The sequence below is a fragment of the Erpetoichthys calabaricus genome, chromosome 2 (genome assembly GCF_900747795.2).
Source record: "Erpetoichthys calabaricus chromosome 2, fErpCal1.3, whole genome shotgun sequence".
NCBI lineage: Eukaryota > Metazoa > Chordata > Cladistia > Polypteriformes > Polypteridae > Erpetoichthys > Erpetoichthys calabaricus.
The window spans coordinates 260,679,357-260,704,748 of NC_041395.2; the positions used below are offsets into that span (position 1 = coordinate 260,679,357).

General features: G+C 38.4%; 1 protein-coding gene across 1 annotated transcript in view; it reads left to right on the forward strand.

Moving 5' to 3' along the window:
* minpp1b (multiple inositol-polyphosphate phosphatase 1b) overlaps nucleotides 1-25,392 on the forward strand; it is a 72,751-nt gene that overhangs the window by 16,136 nt on the left and 31,223 nt on the right. The window contains exons 2-4 of the mRNA XM_028795420.2: nucleotides 8,014-8,208; nucleotides 13,027-13,124; nucleotides 13,280-13,413. Coding sequence (XP_028651253.1) covers nucleotides 8,014-8,208; nucleotides 13,027-13,124; nucleotides 13,280-13,413 — 427 coding nt within the window. The remainder of the gene's footprint in view (nucleotides 1-8,013; nucleotides 8,209-13,026; nucleotides 13,125-13,279; nucleotides 13,414-25,392) is intronic.

Genomic DNA, 25,392 nt, shown 5'->3' on the forward strand with positions numbered 1-25,392 from the left:
TAACAAACCACTTGAATTAACTTTGTTTTGTGTAAGTACAGAATTCTAAAATGGTAGCAAATGCATCAATTAACAATGAATCATGCAGGATTTTCACAGTATTCTTTTATGTTATTTTGGTCTGTTGATTTCTTTTGCACTGACTTTCTCTCTTCTTGGCTCTGTTCACAGTACACCTGATAACATATACAAATAACATATGGATTGGGAATACAAACATTGTTAGTTCTTACCTCTTTTTCCTTTGTTTAGCCAAATCTTTGCATTACTTTTTAACAAAAGACATGAGCAAAAGACCAAACTAGCCCTCTTAGTAAATTAATAGCAACACTCGTAGAGAAAACACCTGAATAGTAATGCATACTGTGGATAAATATATTTTAGCAAACCTGCTGCAGATAACTGATGTCACTACGCCTAACTTAGTGGTGGGAGCATGTTCTTGAATAAATTACTGACAATGAGTTGTAGAAGACGGGGCAGATCGAAATCGGAAGACATGTTTTTGGTGTAGTGTCGTCACCACTGGAAGAATAAAAAGAGGCAGACACAATTTTTAATATTATTTAATTGTTAGATAACTGCTACTAATTGCTGCTTTCTGCTTGTGATTTGCATATAGTTTATGGAATCTTGCAGGCACATTTATTTTGCAGTTTGTTTTTACTCTTTTTTTTTTTATTGTTTGGAACTGTGGCTAGTTGTGCTTGTTAGAGGCTACTTACGTTAGACAGGCACTTACCATATATTTAGTCATAAATTAAACATCCATCCATCATCCAACCCGCTATATCCTAACACAGGGTCACGGGGGTTTGCTGGAGCCAATCCCAGCCAACACAAGGCAGGAACCAAACCCCGGGTAGGGTGCCAGCCCACTGCAGGGCACACACACAACCACACACCAAGCACACACTAGGGACAATTTAGAATCACCAATGCACCTAACCTGCATGTCTTTGGACTGTGGGAGGAACCTGGAGTATCTGGAGGAAACCCACGCAGACACAGGGAGAACATCCAAACTCCACGTAGGGAGGACCCGGGAAGCAAACCCAGGTCTCCTAACTGTGAGGCAGCAGCGCTACCACTGCGCCACCGTGCCATCTTAAATTAAACAACATCACCATAAAACCTCAGCTTTGTTTATTTGTTTTTATGTCTATTTCTTGTTGTTAATTGAGCAAGACAGTTCCTTTTTCTTTGGTTATTACAAATTTAGTGGTAGCTGAGTTGTAAAACATGCCATGCAGAAAAATATTTTTCATATTTAATTTGGATTGTGCATTTTACATGCCATTCTATTCAGTTGACTTTTATAAATCACATTTATACTTAACATACTCTGCACTATATGTTACAGGTTTGGAAAAAAAAAAAGTGACGCAGTATAGTATTACACATCATTTAAACACTAAGTAATGGTTCTTTCAGAATGGCTGTACCATGTTTTAGAATTCTATACTCTACCAATACTCTTAAAAAATATATATTGCAAATTCATACTGAAAACATAACCAAAAGTAAAGACTCAATAAAATTCTAATCTTCCTCATATAAAGAAATAAAGACACACTGTACAATGATTTAATTTTTTTTTTCTTGAAAACAGTCAGTAAACATTGACATTTCACAAACAATGCACTGTTTTTCAAGATGATACTGCCTGCTTTCTTTCAAAATTCTAAAGATATGAAGGTTATGATGATTGATAACTTCAAATTGGAAAGTTCTGAGTGAATCCAAGTATGTTTATATAATAAGGCCACTGGTCCTTGTCAGTTGCTCAGTGTTCTGCTCCCTAAGATCTTGTGACAAAGTTTTAGATTATGCAGGCTGAAAAAAAAAAAGAATACTTGTATGGCTCCCAAATAGCCCAAGTGGAAGATTTTACTGCAGTGGAAAGAAATGGGGAGAAACTGTGCAGAAAGGTGACCCAATAAGAAATCTAACCCGTTTCTTTACAATAGTTATGCAGCATTAGTAACCATGTCACAATCATACTGGTTCTCTGTTCACTTAATGATTTAAAAATATCATCAAATCAAATTTTGGAGGTCTCAAGGGACCTGCTGCTTAAATCACATTGGTAGCCTGTATCTGCATTCCACTGTCCATCCATCCATTTTCCAACCTGCTGAATCTGAACACAGGGTCACGGGGGTCTGCTGGAGCCAATCTCAGCCAACACAGGGCACAAGGCAGGAACCAGTCCCGGGCAGGGTGCCAACCCCACCACAGGACACACACAAACACACCCACACACCAAGCACACACTAGGGCCAATTTAGAATCGCCAATGCACCTAACCTGCATGTCTTTGGACTGTGGGAGGAAACCGGAGTACCCAGAGGAAACCCACGCAGACACAGGGAGAACATGCAAACTCCACGCAGGGAGGACCCGGGAAGCGAACCCAGGTCTCCTAACTGCAAGGCAGCAGCGCTACCACTGCGCTACCATGCTGCCCGCATTCCACTTTGTGAAGTGATATTTCATAACTTTTCATATTTCATAACCAACTTACCTCTGTGATATCTACTTCATGTTAGATCCTTCCACTTAATTCATATTACGTACACCTGGAATAAGTACTTTAGCTATTGTCTACACTTCACTAAGTGCTAATATGTCTTTCTTTTAATACATAAACTAAAACAGTACAATTTAAGGCTAACCTCCCAAGAATTACAACCTAGAATCATGTTAGCCTTTTCGTAGTTTGCATACCCTATGTTGTTGTTCACTAGGCTTACACATCTCTCACTTATGGCATATTCTCTAGTGCCAGATACCTATTATGTAATATGTACAGTTTTTTTGTAATGTATTAATAAGGCATTGCACATGGGGTGGAGGGTACATAAAAGTTACTTCCATACTGAAAAAGGGTAGAACATACTGTTTCTGCTTTTGAGGTTTCATCAGGCTGATTTAAAATTATTCATACTTAACGAATGGGTGATACACTGGTTGATCTAGAATAACTGATTAAATCTTTTTTTCTGATAGTTATGTTTTACCAGTACGCTGAAAATTAGTGGAAATTTGCAAGCACAATTAAACATATAATACCAAATGTGCATATCTATACAGTCAGCCCTCCATATATGCTGGGATTTGGTTCCAGGATCTCTGGTGGATGCTCAAGTCCCTTATCTAGCCACTATATAATGAAACGGTAAGGTCTGCGTGTTCAGTCCCTCAAAAGAAAGTGATTGTTCAGTTTGGCTTTGGTGATGCGACAAAAGAGGAAGTGTGAAACGTGTAAGGAGGAATAAAGGTATATGAGGCATGCTCAGAAAAATCAAAGATGGCATGTATAAAACTGGACAATAGGTGAGAAAGGTACCTCAAAAATGATGACAGACTGAGAAGCAGGCTTTATGGGAACAAGCTTGAGAGATAGAAAATTGGTGACGAGATCTTCACATACACACAAATACAGAGGAAATGCGCTGAACGTACACGTAGGGCAAGAGATAGCAAATATTTTTAATTATTCCATTACCTGTCTTTGACAGGTAGCATGGGTAGTATAAAATAATATTTGCATATAACCTGTGCACATCCTCCAGTATACTTTAAATCATCTATAGACTACTTAAAATATCTAATACAATGTAAAAGCTACAGTATGTCAAGTACTGGAGTTGTTATACAGTACACTTTTGTTTAGGGAATATATATATACACACAAACACACGTAAACTACACATACTGTAACTCTGAAGCAACAAGTAAACAGTTTGTAAGTATATGTATAATTATGCACTTATCTAAACGTTTACTCTCCAAATTACATTTCATGCCAGCCCTTGTAACAATTTCTGCTTATTACTAGATACATCGAATCCTTATAATTTTTACAATACATTGGGGGTTTTATGTTGCAATTCTCACATCCTTTCTTGCCTTCTGTTGCAGTTTGCCTCACAGAAGTTCAGTGCGTTTTTATTTATTTTACTTGTTGTTACTCCTTTTTTCCTGCTTTTCCTGTCTGGAATAGACAAAGCACATACTGTACATACATTTTATACCAGATTCTTCCAGTGATGGGTTACTTGGGAGGGGAAAATGCCTTTTTGGAAACCCTGGGCACAGGGCAGGAAACAAGCAGTCCTGAGTGCAGAGCTAGTGATATAGACAGTGTTTTTCAGGCACTTTTGAGTCACAGGAGGCCATCCAGTTCGTGAGCATATGAGACTTGTTCATAGGTATAATCCGCCTAACCCCCACCACTGAAAGAATCAACAAAGGAATGCAAGGTTTTTTTTTTTGTTTTTATCTCATTTCTAATGCATTGCTTCACCAACCATGCACTTTATAAACCCACCTCAACCTGCGTATGGCACAGTTGATCCCTTGCATGGTAGGGGGTATGTGTGTGTGTGTGTTTTTTTTTTTTTTTTATACCATGAACAAGCCACTAGCTAAAATTCCTTTTTTATTCTCTTATCTGCTCATGATATAGTGACGTGAGTTGCATGATGCAGTGACATTCAAATGAAGGGCGGATCCTTAAATGAAACTTCAAAAGACTCAAGTATAGTATTAACAGTAATCACAGGTATGCACTGAAATACTTCCTATATTCTTAAGTTGAAACAGAAAGAGCACTGCTCAATAAACTAATACAGGGTGTATGCGCAGCAGACAGTCTGCAGGAATGGTAATTGAATCCACGACACTTGAACCGTAAAACTGCATGCCATGATGCTTTGGTTATATTAAAAGTAGTACTTGCAAATCAAGAGTAGGGTCAAAAACATCATCAAACCTGTTTTTCTTAAAAGAATTAAAATTATGATCTGACTCTTTGTGCGTAATGATGTGTAAAGATGCCATTTATGTCCTATCTTCTAGATAGGTAGATAGATAGATACTTTATTAATCCCAAGAGGAAATTCACATACTCCAGCAGCAGCAAACTGATAAAAAACAATATTAAATTAAAGAGTGATAAAAATGCAGGTATAACAGACAATAACTTTGTATAATATTAACGTTTACCCCCCGGATGGAATTGAAGAGTCGCATAGTGTGGGAGAGGAACGATCTCGTCAGTCTGTCAGTGGAGCAGGACAGTGACAGCAGTCTGTCACTGAAGCTGCTCCTCTGTCTGGAGATGATACTGTTTAGTGGATGCAGTGGATTCTCCATGATTGACAGGAGCCTGCTCAGCGCCCGTTGCTCTGCCACAGATGTCAAACTGTGCAGCTCCATGCCTACAATAGAGCCTGCCTTCCTCACCAGTTTGTCCAGGTATGAGTCGTCCCTCTTTTTTATGCTGCCTCCCCAGCACACCACCACGTAGAAGAGGGCGCTCGCCACAACCGTCTGATAGAACATCTGCAGCATCTTATTGCAGATGTTGGATGCCAGCCAGCCAAGAAAGCGGTAGGAGTGATCAGAGAAATAGAGAAAAAGGTAGAAATGTAAAGTCGTACACGGAGCTGCTGGAAAGGCTGCCACTCGCCGCGGCACCTGAATCAAAAAAAAATGTGACATATACTATGAATGCCCACTCATAGACAACTATAAAATGGGCTGAAACTTGGCTATCCAATGATAATGAGCCTTTCACTGTATGTGGCTCCCACTGAAGTAAGTGGGATCTTTGATAAAATCAGATTCACTCAGTTGTGACATGCTACTCGCCTTGAAGTATACCTGCGCAAATCGCATATATTACTAATGAAAGAAAGCAGACAACATGTAAACTTATGATTTATTTGAAAGAAGACCCCCTTGGGTATTTACAAATACTAGTATTGCTTTTCATTGACTTGTAGGTTTACTGCAACGTACATAAGCAATTTTGAAATATGGACACCTCATGCGTAAGTGGCTACGTATATTACTCAGAGTGCTGTGCATTTCTGCCTGATTGAGGACCTGACACAAACATGAAGGAAGGACAAGAAGCAGCTGTGTCTTGTGTAGTGTTTGATTGGCAGTGTGAGTAAGTAGGTAAAAACCTATACTTCTAAATCAAATTTATTTGAGTAGCAGAGTGTTAAAAATAACTTTGATAAGCCACATACCAATGTGCACAATTAATCAGTAGAACATTTGTTATTTTGCTAAAAAAATGTTTTAGTCTGAAAAGTACATACAAATACATTACACCAGTATCTATTGTTATATGGATTTTTGGCCATACCGTCAACATCATATCAGATTCAGCACATGTCTGTCTTCATTTAAAAGTTACATGGTTGTGTAATCATTCTTTATCTTTGGACTGATATGCATAAAGCAGTCACCATAGTACTCTTCTTAATTTTTCATCTCCATTCCCCAATACTGTTACGATTTGCTATATGCCAGAATGGCTTTAGCCAGGAGGTGGGACAAGCAGTTTGAATAATTAATGCATTTCTATTCTAATAAGCATTACTGAATATAAATATCACATAATAAAACATTCCTGTTCAACACTTAAATCCCCACCTCTACCCAATGTAGACAGCTACAAGTGTAAATAAAAGGCTCACTGTAAGAGAGTTAGTTGGAGGCAGTGGCATACTGTATTTTAGAATAAATTTAATTCTTGCCAGTGTTCTTCTCTGGAGAAGCTTTTTTTCCCCTCTCTCTCTAGTTTTAGGTAATATAATTAACATTACTGTCTCACAGAGGGTGGGGTTAAGATTCTTCCTTCAGAGCAAGATGTACAAGTAGTATTATGTTAAATTACAATTGATTTATGAATGGTCTTAGTTTAGATTAATCCTAAAACATATGATCTAGCAAGGTCAGTTCTTGGGTATAACCTTGAAATATGTTTGAAATGTATAATTTTAAGATGAAGACAATGATTTGCACATATTGAGGAGTAGGTATTATGAATGACTGATTGAGTTACATTTCTTGTCTGAGATAATAGTTGAAATGTCCCTTTCCCGTTGTTGCAGAGGTGCAGGCTCCTGAATTAGTTGATATAAGTACTAGAGATACTACCAATGTTCTCATTATTAAATATATTAGTGAGTAGATATTGACAGGTGGTTATAGGAACTGGGCAGTTTCCTTTTAACAAAGTTTTTAAATTGTAAATAAAAAAGAATGCATAGACAATTGTCAATACAGAGGTTTCCGAAAGTTCCAATACCCAATGACCTCTTTGAATTATATGATATTTCGATTTAACATTTCAATTGCATTCTGCAAGGAATGAAAAGCATGGGTTTACATAAATTAATTAGAACAATGTGCTGTTGCCCGAGTATAGTGTGATTTGTTTATATAAAAGTAAAAGGATGGGTGTTTTGCCAGAATTTGAATAAGGAAATAGAAGTGTTTGGTACAAGTGTCAGAACTTTTTTCATTTACCGTACCATTTATAGCATTAGGTGAATTTAGGAACTCAAGATGGAATGCCGGTCCATTGCTCTTCCATGCTGGTAAGTATATACTGTATAACAGTTACCTTATTTACCATTGCCAATCCATAGAACAGACTTTCTCTTGCAACAGTTTGAAACGCTGTGCCTCAATGAGCACCACTTTTATGGATACCTCTTCCCCTGTTAATTTTGTACATGCACAATGCATGACTGCTTTTGATCTCATCATGTACACAGTCTTGCCATCTGATTTAACAAATGGTCAGAGCCAAATGTTCTACTATGTGCTGGTAAGCTGCCTGTCAATTAACTTTTTATTTACTTCTCTGGTGAGATCTTAACTACAGAAAAACTGTGGCATTACATTGTGTTTACGTTTTAGGGTGTCTTTTCAACATGCTGTATGAATGTGGCAACTTTAACTACTAATCTGTTTTGTGTGTATTTTTTTCCTGACTTGTTTGGTTTGTTTTGGTGGCTCTTGTTGGTATTTTTTCAATAATGTATTTAAATAATTTGTATTGTACTTCATGCTGATACTTTGTATTATTTTAAGGTTCAATCTGTAAAAGTCTTTAAATCGACTGAAATAATATTGTAATTTAATTTTATCATCTGTAAAGTCTTACCTTTTATTCATTGTGTTTGTCTTTTCTTTATGTAGAAGTGAACTGTAAACCTGAAGTAAATGATGAACTCATGAGGTTCTTTGAGCACTGCAGGAAGTTTGTGGTTGATATAGAAGAAAACAAGACAGCTTTGATGGAGGTCGATCTGTTTAAATCAAAGCCTGAGATGATGAGTGTCCTGGAGAAAATGTCTGAACGACTACAGATTCCAAGCAGTGACCTTACACCTGGTAAAACTATAAGACAAAAATTAAGTTCATATAATTTATGTAAAACCTCTTAGTGTAAGTTTATTATTTTGCATTTATAAAAATGCAGAACAGTGGTTAGTGCTGCTGCCTGAAAGATGCTCTGTTGTCTGTGTGGTGTTTACACAACCCTTCTCGTTCTAGGTGGATTTTTCTCCCAAATACCTAAAGATGTACATGTTAGATTAGCTGGCTGTTTCAAATTTACCACGTGAATGTAGGCCAGAGCATGAGTGGGCCATGTGATGGACAGAGACCCTATCCAGAGTTGTTTTTTTTTCTGTCCCTACCTCCCTCTGAATTGATAACTTTTAATACCTCCTTGACTTAGGTTTTGCCTTACCATTCCCAACCAATAGATGGTAATGCAGTACATATTTCCTTTAAATCCTTGCTGTCCATAACTGGTATATGTGAATTTCCCCTTGGGATTAATAAAGTATCTATCTATCTATCTATCGTATAGTGCATTATCTATCTATCTATCTATCTATCTATCTATCTATCTATCTATCTATCTATCTATCTATCTATCTATCTATCTATCTATCTATCTATCTATCTATCTATTTATCTATCTATCTATCTATCTATCTATCTATCTATCTATCTATCTATCTATCTACATCTGAATGCTTACGCTGTTAAAATCAATACAATTTACTGTTTCTATTGGATAATCTACTTCTAATGTGGATAACCTGCTGATTACTGAAAGAATCGGACAACACCGATAACTGTACATGGACACTTAAGTTAAACATCAACAAATTTGCCTGTGATTGGCATTTATCTCATTTATACAGCATATCCTAAGCATAAGGCAATACTCTTATCCCGCTATACAATTCATATTGCAATTCAGGCTTCAAGATGCAATATTATAAATTTATGAAATCTTCATACAAGAAATGTACTATATGCTGTTACTTAATATTAGATATTCAAACTGGTCAGGTCAGATTGGGACGCATGCAGCGTCCACACAACGAAACAGCTCCGGATCATGATTAGCAACGCCTAAGGCAGACATGCGGTCCAGTCCCACTCTCCAAAAATTAACGTCTATCTGCCACAGCCAGATGTTACATGGATGCCCCCTTGGCCTGGTCCAGCCACTCGGGTCCTCAACAATGAGCATCCTGCGACCTAGATCACCCTTGGGGAATTGCGCCACATGGCAGTAGTGGCATAACTGACGCTCATTCACAATGTAGGTATTGTGCCTCATTCAAATCAGTATGCTAACACACACATTTTAACATGTGGTTTTTGTAAGACTTTTTTTTTTGTTTTAAAATAAAATCTTAAATGTTGTGAAGAACACCCAGATTGACAGGCACAAACCAAATGACAGTTAAGCCCAAGACCGGAAGTATTTCTTTAACAATGAAAGATTATACTTGGGGAAGTAGCACCTTCCTGCTGTTATAAAATATCAGACACCAGACTAAGAAATGTGCAGAAGCAATTAAAAAGGTAAATAAAATGTTAGGTTATATTGTAAAAACTGTTAATTTAAGTCAAGGGACGTTATGCTCAAACTATATAATGCCCTCGTAAGACCACAGCTGGAATACTGTATGCAGTTCTGGCCACCATGGTACAGGAAAGACAACAGCACTTGAAGCTGCGTAGAGGAGAGCAACCAAGTGCATCACAGGACTTAAGGACCTGTCCTACTCTGACAGACTCAGAGAATTAAACCTTTTAGTTTAGAGCAGAGGAGACTATGTGGGTACATAATTCAGGTATTTAAAATCCTTAACGGCACTGATAAAGTAGATTCAGCAACATTCTTTCAGCTGAAGGGGGATTCACATACTTGAGGATATATGTGGAAATTAAGGGGAAGTGCATTTAAAACTGAAGCCAGGAAGCACTCCTTTATGCAAATAGTTGGACTCCAGAGACATGTACTGTAGTTGAAGCAGACACCTTAACAATCTTTAAGAAGAATCTGGACGAGATAATTGGGACAGCTCAGCTATTAGATACACAAACGGAGTAGATGGACTGAATGGTCCCCTATCATTTGTCAAATTTCTTATGTTCTTATATACCAACTAGTAATTAGCCACAGATATTCTTGCACCAGAATGTCTGCCACTGTCACACACTCTCTCCTGGCACTCCACTGAGGACCATTTATCTTCTGCAAGGGCTTTTATTAACCTATGATCTGAGAGTCTCCGCCTGTATTATTGAACCTTCCCAGGGTTGTAAGGTGTATCACGAATATTTCTGGGAATACATACTCTTAGCTCATCTTGCGTATGTGACAGGTCGCAGTCAATTGTGCATTTACCCATTGCATCTTAAGGATAATCTGCTGACTACAACACTAATGATATAAAATATCTGCCTGCAGTAATGCAAGATGTACTGCATGTTGATTAGCACATGCAGGTAGGAACTGCACTGTACTCTGTACACATGACCTTAATGACCCTAGAAATCTATAATATCAAGTTACAGCAGTAACTCGCTGGGCGCAGTAAGTAGCTCACTCGCTGAGTACCGGTACATCATAGACAGACATATGCATGACCAGAAAACCAGGCATTGGGTATTTGGCTGCTCTCTGCCTCTGCTATGCTAGAGGACTGCTGTTGAGTGCAATGTCAGATCTACTGGTGTATTATTCCTTATTGCTGTATTCTGCCAAATTTCTGAATCAGTATCAGTGAAAACTAAATCAAAGTCTCAGGCGCTTGTTCTCATATCCGAGACTCATGACAGCAGCAGTACCTGCAGCATGCTGGTCCAAGTAGTGTTTGAGTGTATCATGAAAACTGTTCCGATATAATGATAAATTTGTGCCTTGGTGGTCCCAGCAGAGTCTGATTTGAAAACAAGCCTGTGGATGCAGTAGTGTACTTATGAAATAATATTGCAATTTGCCATACTCAACTGAGGATGCGATTCACTAAATTAGTTGTGTGTGTGTGAAAAATTTAACCTGCTGTTCCAGCCTACTTTCATGTGCGGTGATGTCATACCATATACGATACAATGTCATACTTCGTTTTGGCAGTATTTTGTATTGCAAAATTTTATCCAATGAAGTTTTATCCAATGTCTAGTATATTCAAATGAACATGCCCACTCACACGCTTGACTCAAACATTGGTAGCAAGAGCGAATAAGGTTTCACAGCCATAAGGTGTGAATTGCATGTGGGAAGCAATAAAGAATGTCAAGTTGAAAACATAAGTCGTCTGCATTTGGACAAAGGGACTGTCAAGACCATAAGGACACAGTGGAATGCTAGTAGGTAGAGAGGGCAATTGAGGAAAGGGGAGATGCTGTAAGGAGTGACAGAAAAAAGGGAAAAATGACAGTGTGATCTATAAGGAAACAAAATGCTAGGAAAGCAGTGGTGAGTGCAAAAAGCCAAGAAATTGGTATTTGTAAGTAATATGTAGAATGAGGAGAAAAAAAAGAGAAATGTGTTCAGGGTCACGAGGAAGATGGCCAAAGAAAAATGGGATGTAGTAGGTGTGAATTGCTTGAAGAATGCAGACAGGAATATTGTCATACATAGTAATAGAATTAGTGACACCTGGAAATGGTATATGGAGAAGCAGTTGAAGGAGGAAAATAAATGTGTAAAAGCTGCTTTTGTAAGAAAATAAAAGGACTGAGCTGTATTTTCTCAAAAGAGGAGATTGTAAAAATGCTGAAAAACACACAGACAGAAAAAAGAGGACACATCTGGAGTGGTATTGCAAAGGACCAGAAGTCAGTGATAGCTGACAAACATATGCAAGCAACATGACTGTATGTGAAGGAGGATATCTGAAGATTGTAAAAATAAATAAATAAATAAATAAGTGTGCTTATTCCACTATACGATGATAAAGGTAATCCTTTGGAGCACTGTTTATATTGAGTGATCAATATTTTGGTGCAGGTAATAAAGGTGGATAAGAAAGTGCTAGAGAATAAATCATATGAAAGTAGAAGTAGTACTCCACCCAAAAATATTTTTAATGTTATTTACCCCATGTACTTTGTAGTGGTGACAAGAAAAATTTTTAATGTTATATTTTTATGTAGAATGGAGAGAAAAAAAATGACATAACAGAAGGTAATAGTGACAAATTCTGATCAAAGGCAAACAACTTCAAAAATGCCCGTGGAAACGGGAAAAAAAAAATCACACGTTACATGTGTACACATGTAAGTTATCCATTTGTATGCTCAAAATGCATAACTTTTGCTAAAATATTTGAGGGTACTTCTGAATTATGCATTATGTGTTTTAAGTAGGTGGTGTTGGGCATTAGAACATTTTAGTTGTGGTTGAATGATTAGTATCTGTGGTAATGTCAATGAGGTACATACACTTTAATTCCAGACAGTGAAGGTGGGGTTATAAAAGGGATCCATTTTGAGTCCTTTGCCTTTTGTGATAGTGATAGAGGCGGTGACTAGAGAAATAGGTGAAGGATTATCATGGCAACTTTTGCATGTCAGTAAAAGTGAACTGGTATTGATGGAAAAGATATAGAAATGGAAAGCTTGCTTGGGAGGTAAATGTAACAAAGATCAAGGTAGTGGTTGGAGGTCTTAAAGAGGTGATACATAGCTGTGCAGCATTTGCAGTAGAGGTGCTGGGCAGAAACTTGGTCCCATGTATAGTTGTTGAAAACTGATACATAAAAGATGCCCTAACCCTAACTATGCATCACACCTTGGTAAGTGGGAGCATGATGTTTAGCTTCAGAAACACTATTTTTCCTTAATAATGTACAATAATTAAACTTTTGCAAAATATTTTTTTCTTCTTTGTAGATTTGGTTGAGGCTGCATTTCTTATGTGTTCTTATGACCTAGCAGTCAAGAATATAGACTCTCCCTGGTGCAGTTTGTTTGACAAAGATGATGCTAAGGTAAGTATATACTTTAAAACTGTGGTGCATATACAGTATTAATAAAAATATTAATGAAAATGTTTTTATGTTTCTCTGCTATATATTTTTTTTCTTTGACAGATAATTTTGCAGTGTTGATCTTTTTTCTTTCTATATATACACTTTGACACTAGATTCTAGAATACTCCAGTGACTTAAAGCAATTTTGGAAGAGAGGCTATGGTCATGAAATTAACAGCAAGTCCAGCTGCAAACTGTTTCATGATATTTTCAAGCATTTAGAACAAGCACATAATGAAAGCAGCAGGCAAGTAGAGATTTTTTTTTTCTGTTTCCTTACTTTCCTTTTTAACCATAAAATAGTGTGCATTACTTTTAAGTAGAGATTGCAGCAGAACTCTGTATTAAAGGACTTCACCAAATTAGGGTATTCGATAACGTTGCAAAGATGATATAAAGTTGATTTATTCAAAACTAAAATCTGCTAAAAATCTTGACTAGTGCTGGATTGGTACTAAAATTATGACTTTGGTATCGATACCAACTTTTAGATCAAAGCACTGTACCAAAATGTTGTTTGGGGGTGGGGGTTGCCCCTAAATATTGATACTGTATATCAAAATGTCCTTTTATTAGTGGATACCTACTGCCCATGGTGCACCATCCTGCCAAATTTCATGTTTTTAGGCACATAGAGATTATAAAGCCTGTACAAATAAACAGCAGAGTGCAATTCCATAGTATATAGTCAGTCAGTCAGTCAAGTTGGGGAGCATGCACGTTGCCGCACCCACTACATGACGAAACAACTCAGGATCCCGGTTTGCAACCCCCCAGGCAGACACGAGGTCCAGTCCCACCCTCCAGACATGACCCCCTATCTGCCACAGCCAAGGGTTACGTGGGTGACCCCTTGGCCTGGTCCAGCCACTCGGGTCCCCAACAATATTACAAGGATCTTACGAGCCGGATCACCCTAAGGGAAACGCGCCACATGTCCGTAGTGCCGCAACTAATGGTCCCTCATAATGCAGGTAATGTGCCTCATTCGGGACTCCATGAGCAACCACTCATTTGACACAATGTTAAACCAATGGTACCCAAGGATTTTCCGGAGAGACACGGTACCAAAGGAGTCTAGTCTTTGTCTCAGGTCACTGGATAGCGTCCATGGCTCGCAACCATATAGCAAGACAGGAAGCACCAGGACTCTAAAGATTTGGACCTTCATCCTTTAGCATAGATATCGGAAGTGCCACACACCCATTTCCAGCAACCTCATGACCCCCCATGCTCTCCCAATCCGCCTACTGACTTCATAGGAAGAGTCACCAGAGACATGAATGTCATTGCCAAGGTAAGTAAACCTCTCAACAAAGTCAACACTATCCCCGAAAACAGACACACTGCTGATGGCTGTGACCAAGAGGTCATTAAAGGCATGGATCTTGGTTTTTATCCAGGACACTCGCAAGCCCAGACACTCGGACTCCTCGCTCAGTCTCTCGAGCGCCCCGATCAGAGCCTCCATTGACTCCGCGAAGATCACAGCATCGTCAGCAAAGTGAAGATCTGTGAATCTTTCTTCACCAACAGATGCCCCACAGCCGCTGGACCCCATGACCTTGCCCAACACCCAGTCCATACAAGCATTGAACAGAGTAGGAGCAAGAATACACCCCTGACAAACCTCAGAATCAACTGGGAAAAATGCAGAGGTCCTGCCTCCACTCTGCACAGCACTCACAGTACCAGTGTACAGGCCGGCCATGATATCCAGAAACCTCGAGGGGATCCCGCGAACCCTCAGGATGTCCCACAGGGCAGCTCAATCAACTGAGTCAAACACTTTGCGAAAATCGACAAAGGCTACAAAGAAACTCTGCCGATATTCACATTTGCGCTCCATGACAATCCTCAGTGCCAGGATGCGTTCGATGGTAGACTTCTTAGGGGTAAAACCAGACTGTTCCGGTCGCTAGTAGGTGAGCAAGTGATCATGGTGTGTGTGTGTGTGTGTGTGTGTGTATATGTATATATATATATATATATTATAGTATATATATATATATATATATATATATATATATATAGGAAATTAAGAAATTATGAAATAAATGTTGCTTATATTGTTTGACATTTAGCTAATATGAGATGGATCAATGTATTAAAAGAGGCTCCGGGTACCTAGAGACACTTTATAGAATTACTGTGAAAATGGAAAGCCACATACTGTAGGATCTTAAAAACAAATTGACCTTAGGTTTCTTTATGTTGATCTTTTAAAAGAAGTTAGTAGTCCCTAAAGCTTTTCTAGCTGCTAACCCCTAATTAGTGACTTCATTAAGTATCAGAAGGTCGTTTTTACTTTATCAGACTTACATTATACAGTTTTGTGCAGATTTAAAAAATGATTTTCCAGATTGAGAAACCCTGAGATAAAAACCTCTAGTTAAGATTTTGACATGCCACATGTTAGGTATCTTACTTAATTTAGGTTGAGTTTGACTAATAATAAATGAGTAGCCCATAAAGTAATTTCATGCTTTTCAATCTGTATATGTTTAAGTACTGTATATATTTTTACTGTGCTACTGTTTCTCGGAAGGAGGAAATAAAAAAGATTTACATTTGCAAATTACATGCAAGTCTATTCATCCATTCAATCATCAGTCATCCTACCCTTTGCGTTTAGCATACACTTGCTGGAAATCCATATTACTAACCGAGAATGGTAAACCGGATGGACGCAGGGACATCCGGCCATGGGCCGTAGCCGCAAAAGACGTACTGCACAAGCGCCCCCACAAAACCCCCCTTCCAAGCAACGGAAACCGGATGCAAAGCAACGTAAAATAAGAAATGAGGCGCCCATAGCACACAGAAAAAAGGAGTCAGACGCGAAACGGAACACACACAAAGAAGAGAATTGAGACCCACGACACACAAATGAGGCAACGCCCCCTAGCACAAAAAAAAAAAAAGAAGTCAGACGCGAGCGCCACACAAACCCATTGGACACAAAACGGGACAGACTACGGACATAGCACACGAAACATACACAAAAAGCAGGATTCGGACCCACGACCACGCTAACATAAATAAGAAATGAGACACAAAGCACCATTACTAAACAAACCGTCCGTATTAAATATACGTCATCTGAACACATTCAAATTATGCAGCATAGGTCGATCTCATTACACTGATGCACTATTAACCTCTAACTGACGAAGTACCTGAAAGTAAAAACTTTATGAACTGCATTACATCCAATACTTCTTTTGCTTTTGCATCTAATGGCATCCACTCACTTACTCAACACCATTGATAAACTTCTACAAACGTTGATGATTAATAATATTCCCTTTGGAGAAAAGGTACTTTTATTAGGAGGAGATTTGACACAGTGCTTAGCTATTGTTTCACATGTCATTCGCTCGGCTATTCTTCAGTCCACCTTAAAATACGCAGACAATTGGCATTGCTTTCAAAAGAGTTACGGAGATATTTGGAACAACAATCTCATTACACCAAATACCCCTTTTAACACAACGAACTATATTCTGTCCAAAAAATATTAATGTTGAGCACATTAATAACCAGGTCATTTCATTACTTCCTGGAGTGGCACAGCTCGGACCCACGACCACACTAAAATAAATAAGAAATGAGACACAAAGCCCCATTACTGAACGAACCGTCCGTATTAAATATACATCATCTGAACACATTCAAATTATGCAGCATAGGTCGATCTCATTACACTGATGCACTATTAACCGTTCAACCACAGAAAAGGCTCCATATTAACAGTGAGTACGATCCTCCTTATTACTTATCCATATTTCTAACGCTGAAGAACAAACAAGTCATGAATTCACGCTCACCGGTACAAAACGATACGGCTCGAGTGACGGGACCAAACACACGAACCCACATGAAAAAAAAAAAAAACATGTCGGACGACTAAACGACATACAAAAACGGGCAAGGCTCAATACAAACAATTAACGCCGTAAACTGCAACGGGCTTCTCACACAGCACAGGCAAATCGATTACAGCTCCAGAATAGCACGTCCCAAATCCTGCACATACAACGACGCACCTCTCAAACGGCACAGACAAAACATACACGTCAAGGACATAAACGACAGACACCTGCTAAACGATTGCGCCAGTTAGCTCACAATGCGTTCAATAATGAGTCCACTATTCATTAAAATTCATTGGGATTAATGAATGTCATTTGCAATCATTGTCATTCACTTAACTTCCCTAAAGAAACAACTGGCAATACAAGTAATGAATTTACACGTTATTGTCAAAAGGGTCAAATTTGACTGCCTCCTTTACATTCATATCCTGCATATCTACAGAAGCTTCTAACTAACGCAGTACCTGAAAGTAAAAACTTTATAAACTGCATTAGATCCTACAATAGTTCATTTGCTTTTGCATCTAATGGCATCCAGTCACTTACTCAACACCATTCATAAACTTCTACAAACGTTGATGAATAATGATATTCCCTTTGGAGGAAAGGTACTTTTATTAGGAGGAGATTTTACACAGTGCTTAGCTATTGTTCCACATGCCATGCACTCGGCTATTCTTCAATCCACCTTAAAATACGCAGACAATTGGCATTGCTTTCAAAAGAGTTACGGAGATATTTGGAACAACAATCTCATTACACCAAATACCCCTTTTAACACAACGAACTATATTATGTCCAAAAAATATTAATGTTGATCACATTAATAACCAGGTCATTTCATTACTTCCTGGAGTGGCACAGCTCTTTCTAAGCTCTGACAAAGTTGACTCTGATGACGACAATGACCATCTTAATTTCCCCTTAGAATATTTGAACACTATTAACCCACCCGGATTACCACAACACAATCTTAGCCTTAAAAATGGAACAATAATCATGCTATTAAGAAACCTTAACACTAAACAGGGTTTATGCAATGGTACACGTTTAGTCGTCAACACCATGCCACACAATGTTATTAAACCAAAACTTCTTACAGAATCACATGCTAACAATACTGTTCTAATTCCTACAATTACCTTACAACTTCTGACCTGGAATTACCTTTTACACTTAAACGGCGACAGTTCCCCATTAGACCTGCCTTGGCCATGACCATCAACAAATCACAAGGACAAACCATAGACAAAGTTGGCATCTACCTCTCTGAGCCCGTTTTTGGACATGGACAACTTTATTTGCTTCCTATATGCGTCATCTACACCTTCACACTATGCTATATCTCATTCATACATCACGCTCTTTGTAAATTCACAATACCAGGGGTTGGCAAGCGAAGCCCCCTAGTATCTTTAAGAATTTCAATTAAGCTTAAAGTTTCCTCCATTGCCATAGTGGACATACCAAGGTTAAAAGCTGTTTCAAGACAGAAAGGAGGCTGTCTTTCAATGTGGCTTATCCTTCTCAGAAAAACGGCCAAACAAAGCCCATGTACAGCAATGCATTAGTGAGGTCGGCAGTGGTCATCTTCTTAGAGGCATACTGAGCATTTGGCCTAAGATAACTGAGATAGCTTTTTCAGTCTGTAGAGTTAGCTACAAATTCTCTCCATCTATCTACCCATCCATCCATTTTTTACTGACTCTATAGTATTTGAAACTTTTAGAATAGTTTTTTTGGACCAAATTAAAAAAAAAAGAAACATTTACATTCTAGTTCAAATGAGTAGGTAGTTGCCATTTACCACTCCATTTACCAGCCCTTTTCTTCACCTGCTAGCAAAATGAATGTGTATTTTGTCCACAGACATTCTCCTCGTGCCCAATATATTATTAAGTTACTATAAAGCAACTGTGCTCTGGATTTTCCTTTTCTCTGGTGCACTTATGTGCTTTTGGCTTCAAATAACACAAGTTTATTTATGTTGTATCTTATCTTTATATTCTTATACAAACGTTATACAGTAATCCCTCCTCCATCGCGGGGGTTGCGTTCCAGAGCCACCCGCGAAATAAAATCCGCGAAGTAGAAACCATATGTTTATATAGTTATTTTTATATTGTCATGCTTGAGTCACAGATTTGCGCAGAAACACAGGAGGTTGTAGAGAGACAGGAACGTTATTCAAACACTGCAAACAAACATTTGTCTCTTTTTCAAAAGTTTAAACTGTGCTCCATGACAAGACAGAGATGACAGTTCCGTCTCACAATTAAAAAGAATGCAAACATATCTTCCCTCTTCAAAGGAGTGCGTGTCAGGAGCACAGGCTGTCACAGAGATAGAGAGAAAAGCAAACAAATCAATAGGGCTGCTTTTAAGTATGCGAAGCACCGCGGCACAAAGCTGTTGAAGGCGGCAGCTCACACCCCCTTCGTCAGGAGCAGACAAAGAGAGAGAGACAGACAGAGTTTGTTTTTCAATCAAAAATCAATATGTGCCCTTCGAGCTTTTAAGTATGCGAAGCACCGTGCAGCATGTCGTTTCAGGAAGCAGCTGCACAAAAGATAGCAACGTGAAGATAATCTTTCAGCATTTTTAGACGAGCGTCCGTATCGTCTAGGTGTGTGAACAGCCCCCCTGCTCACACCCCCTACGTCAGGATCAGAGAAAGTCAGCGCAAGAGAGAGAGAAAAGTAAGCCGGGTAGCTTCTCAGCCATCTGCCAATAGCGTCCCTTGTATGAAATCAACTGGGCAAACCAACTGAGGAAGCATGTACCAGAAATTAAAAGACCCATTGTCTGCAGAAACCCGCGAAGCAGCGAAAAATCCGCGATATATATTTAAATATGCTTACATATAAAATCCGCGATGGAGTGAAGCCGCGAAAGGCGAAGCGCAATATAGCGAGGGATTACTGTAATTGTTTGGAGAAAAGTTTATAAAGGTTACTTCTACTCTGAAAAAATATATATATAAAGTTTAGACACAAAAAGTTTATCTGGAATGTTTAGTCAGTATTCTTTTTCATTTTGAAAATAAACTTTTTTCTTCCTGTTTGGTACACTTTCTATATAAATAAAGTATGGTGCATTGTACTCTAAATACTTAAGTCTGACCTTCATTTTACTTGTTACACTCTCAAGCTATACAGGTATATGAACTTCAAAAGTAGTTGTTTTGGATATAAATATAAAGACCCTTATTAACTTCACAAGTTAGCTTGTTAAACAACAATACATTTTCAAATAGTCTGTTCCTTCTAAAGTAATGGTCATTTAAGACGGGGGCGGGGGGGCTGTAGATTTTAATCTTGGCTACTCATATACTGCTTCTTCTATGGCTGTCTCAGGGATGGACCCATGAAGACAGAAGGAGACTTACACTGTCAAAACTCTTGTCCCTGCAGCTGTTTTTAAGACACATAGCCCCTTGTGGCCCCAGATGATGAGCTACTCATTGAACCTCTTCTAATTATCTGCCCCACTTTCCAGTCAGTCTTGATATTTTAAAAGATGTAGTCCTTAGCCATTCCTATCCACCTTTCATTTCACATCTATTGTCTGTAGTCGATGTAGACTACAAGATCGAATCTGGATCATGTGCTGTTAGTAGGATTGAAGCACAGCATCATTTGGGTCAAAATGGTTTCTCATATACAAAGGTGTGAATCTGAATTAGTCTGACGCTGGTAGTATTTGAGGTTATCAGAGGGAAATATAAATTCTATGTGGATTTGTTATCCTCATAAACAAAATGTTTATTTACATAAGAACAGAGTCTCTCTTAATTTGCCACGGTATAAATATGGCCAAATAAGTGTACAAGAAGGGCAGTATTTATTAAGAGTAAGCTGGTTCAGTATGCTGTAGAAATGTGACATTTTAGGGTAATATGTTGGATATGTTAGTGAAGATTTTTTTTTTATTTGGTTTGATGAATGTTCAAATCCAAATCAAAATCTTTATTGTCATTGCAGCAATGAGACATTGTACAATGAAATTTTAGGTGCAATTTTCCAGTGCAAAAAAAATAAAAAAATAAAAAACACAATTACTCAAGTTAAAACTAAAATAAAAAGGGAATAAAATAAGTACCAAAATAGTCCATAACAGCAGAACAATGTTTTCCACTCATACATACATTATATTGCACTTGTCCCTCATCCAATGTTAACTTAGAGCTGTATTGTAAACATGAGAGTGTATTATATTGTAAACATGAAGGTGCACTAGGTCAGATTGACCACTTAGCAGCATTCAGCATGGTGATGGCTGAAGGATAGAAACTGTTTCTCAGTCTATTTGTCTTAGTCTTTATCGATCTGAAATGTCTGCCAGAAGGCAGACATTCAAACAATGCATGTCCTGGGTGTGATGGGTCCTGAAGACTTTTCTTGACGTTCCTGAGGCAACAGGAACTATGTAGTTCTTCTAGTGAGGGGAGAGGACAGCTGACTATCTGCTGGGCGACATTTAATGACCCTGTGGAGCTCTTTCTTCTGTGCTACTGTGCAGCTAGAGAACCACGCACAGAGACAGTAGACCAGGATGCTCTCTACTGTGCAGCGGTAAAAGGACACCAGCAGTTTCTCAGGGATGTTGTTCTTCCTGAGCACCCTCTGGAAGTAGAGTCTCTTTTGGGCCTTCTTCACTACCCTCTTTTCAGCCCTCCTTACGAGCAAATTATTACAATAAATAATGTTCACTTGAAGTTGTTGTGCTTGCTTACAAGGATTGGTGCAAATCCGTTTATTACTGTAAACACAGCTTTCCTGACTTGGCGGCCTTTAATAATGTAGATCTTAATCTAGCATAGTGTAAACTCCTTTAATGAGCGTGACACAATTAGAATGCCCTGTATAATGTGCTAGTATCACTCCACAATAAAGAAAGTGGAGCAGCACTGCTCTGCTCTGTGACTTTGCATCTTCATAACTGTCCTCATGTTATCTGACATTTCAGTTTTGATTTATCTGATTATTATGACTTTGTGAATTACTGTATGTGATACCAGCTCATCTTAGTCATAATAATGAGATTATATGTCATAATGTACATTTAATAATATAACATCACATGATTCTGTTAGCTTTTAGAAGAAAGGGTTGTAGCCTTCAGAGTACTGATACACACTTCAAGTCTGTATTTGTATGTTTGGCACTGGTTGCTGTTTTATTAGTACAGATTTACACATGCTAAGACATTCCACTCAGCTAAGAATAGTGTGCCATAATTGAGGGGACAGTTTTCAGCATGGAAGATATGCACCAAAAGAGAAATTAAAAGTAATGTGCATCATCTGGATAAATTTCATTCAAACTTGAAAATCAAGGATGTGGCATCTTTTTTCCACAATTGTGCTGACAGCTTTATAAGAAATAGAAAGGGAGTATTCAATAAAATGTTGGTAAAAAAAATGCAAATTACATACATACGTATGGCACATATTTTCAAATTGTTCATTTGCTTAGTAATGAAACCTTCAAGAAAAACAACATTCTTGCAACGTTGAAAGGAAAGAATTCTGGGGGTGCAGTACTACCTGTATTACAACACTCCTTAGAATTTGTTGTTATGCATACAATTTGATCAGCCACTGTGAGCTATTTGCTACCTTTCTTAAAGCACTGGTATGCATAAAAATGCATGTCCTGAGTTACTAGTTTATATAATACAGAAGGTGATAGCTCAGACAACATGTGTATCAACACTTTTACATCATGCTAGAATAGGTAGCACTAAGTAAATCTTACTAAAAGAAAAACATGGACTTTCTCACTGCTGCTTTTCTGGGTCTGAAGCTTGCACTCAGTTTTTGTCTGTGTGGAGTTTCTGTGTTGTTCTTACTTCTACATGCTTTTACCTAGTATAGGTATTCCGGTTGTCCTCCTACATCCCAAAGATGTGCATGTTAGGTTGATTCTTGACTTTAAACTTGCCCAGTGTGGGTGGTGTAGCCGATGGTTTTAAGTGTACCACTATGATCAGTGTTTAAAATACAGTATATCATAATATCTTTCTGTATATTATTGGTTTATTAAAGGAACAAACAAACCGTGAATGCCACTGTGGTGAAAAATGACATGACAGCTGTTGGAAGTAAGGACTCCAATGGGTGACTGGTATACAGGTTGCAATGTATGAAGTGCTCCACTGCTGATTTAAAGAGTCACCATGTATGCATCTCATCGCTCTGTAACGACAATCGTACTGTTTTGTTTCTGTACCAGCCACATTACTTAATGAAAAATCAGCTTTGGAGAGATCTACACTGAAGTGCTTAGACAGATATTATATCTGTATGTGCCATGACTACTCATAATGTAACATGGGGTGGTAGTACCCACTGTAAGGGCCCTGGGATATTTCTGTTGCAGCTATGTAACTAATGTAAGACACAAACTGATAAAGTAAAATACTTGCCTATGTAGAAGAAATTAAGGAGATCTCCACATACCACTAGTGAGAGTTTTCACTTGGTGGTCACAATTTGTTAAATGTAACTGTCCATCCAATTGTGTTCATAATTTGTGTTGTAATTGTTTTTTCACTATTGTTAAAAAATATTTATATGTGCTAGAAGAACAAAACAAGAACAAGGTACACTCCAATTTTCTATAAGCATTCTTGATGAGCATTCTGCACTGTAGGGAGGGATTGAGTACTTCCTGCTTTGTTTACAAACTCTTCATAGACTATTCACAGGTCACAGTGTCAAAGGGTGGATTGCAGCCAAAGGTTTTAAGTGTGCCACTGTGAGGTTTATTACAAACACATTTTATTAACAATAACCACACAAACTAGCTGACAGGGTGATCTTTTTGATTTTTTTTTTGTTCTTTATTTCGCCTTATGCAATTTCTTGTATTAGGAATTTGTTAGTTTTCGCATACCCCTTGGGGTCAGAGCGCAGGGTCAGCCATTGTACAGCGCCCCTGGAGCAATTGAAGGTTAAGGGCCTTGCTCAAGGGCCCAGCAGAGTAGGATCTCTTTTTGGCAGTGACAGGGATTCGAACCGGGAACCTTCGCGATACCAGCGCAGATCCTTAGCCTCAGAGCCACCACTCCACCCATGAGATGAGATGAGTCAAGTGTTACACAATGCTGAAGTGCTGATGTGCCCTCTTTGGTAATGATCATTATTATGTCCAGGGTCGCTGTCAGCTATTTCAAGGTTTCCCAAACTGATTCTGCCAAGCAAGCAACTCAGTGTTCTCCCTAGCGTGTTTTAGCCGGGCGCTTCACCCGGCCAATTTAGTTGAGTGCCTGGCTGTCATCTCGCATGACATTGTGAGATGACAGCCGTAGATCTACAGGCACAGGCAGATCTAATGATCTGCAGAGATGGCAAGGGACGAGCAGGCGGGTGGGCAAATATTGCTAAAGCTAATAGCGGGGACGAGGCGGAGTGGAGTTCACAAGCAGAGTATGGGGAGGTGGGGTTTTGAGAGGTGGGTATACATGGTAATAGCGAAGGCGGAGCAGCTTAATACAGTAGCAAGGAGTAAGCAAATAGGATGTGGAGGTGGGCGGGCAAGAGGAGGACTGATAAGTAAAAAATAGTCTTGTGGAACCAGCCTGTCAGATATCAGAAAAAGGGCGTCTGGAAGTGATGTCTCTGTTCTCAGCGTCAGTGCAGTCTGTATAGTGCTGCTAAGTGTACAGCAGCTCTCTTCTTGTTCAGTACATAGCAAACCAATATACTGTATGTATATATATATATATATATATATATATATATATATATATATATACAGTTGTTTAAGCATTAGGTGTGTTCTGTGTGCAAAAATCCTTGTAGCACTAACTGTGGTTCCTGTTTAAAGTGACCCCATCTGCCGTTCTTATATTTGCACACACTGTGTCCTGAGCAAAAGTTTTGTCACTGAATTGCTGATGGTTTTGTACGGAAGCGTATTAGGGCCATGGTGAAGAAAAAAAAAATACGGACAAAGTGAAGAAAAAAAAAAATATATGTCGAGAATAAAGTCGACATGTTGACTTTATTCTCGACATTTCCACTTTATTCTCGTCATAAACGTCAAGGTTAAAGTCGACATGTTGCTACATAACTTATGACGGGGTTTGTGAAAAAATCTAGTAAATTAAATATTCATTTTAAGATGAAGTTTAGTTTACGATGTTCTACTTTAATGACAAACTATGAGAATAAAGTCAATATGTTGACTTTAATCTCGAGATAAATGGCAAGAATAAAGTAGAAATGTCGAGATTAAAGTGGAAATGTCGAGAATGCGTACCTGCTGTAGTGCAATTGTGCATTGAATATCCAACAGGCTCTCACGTTCCCACTCAAAAGTCTTATTCATAGGTACATTTAA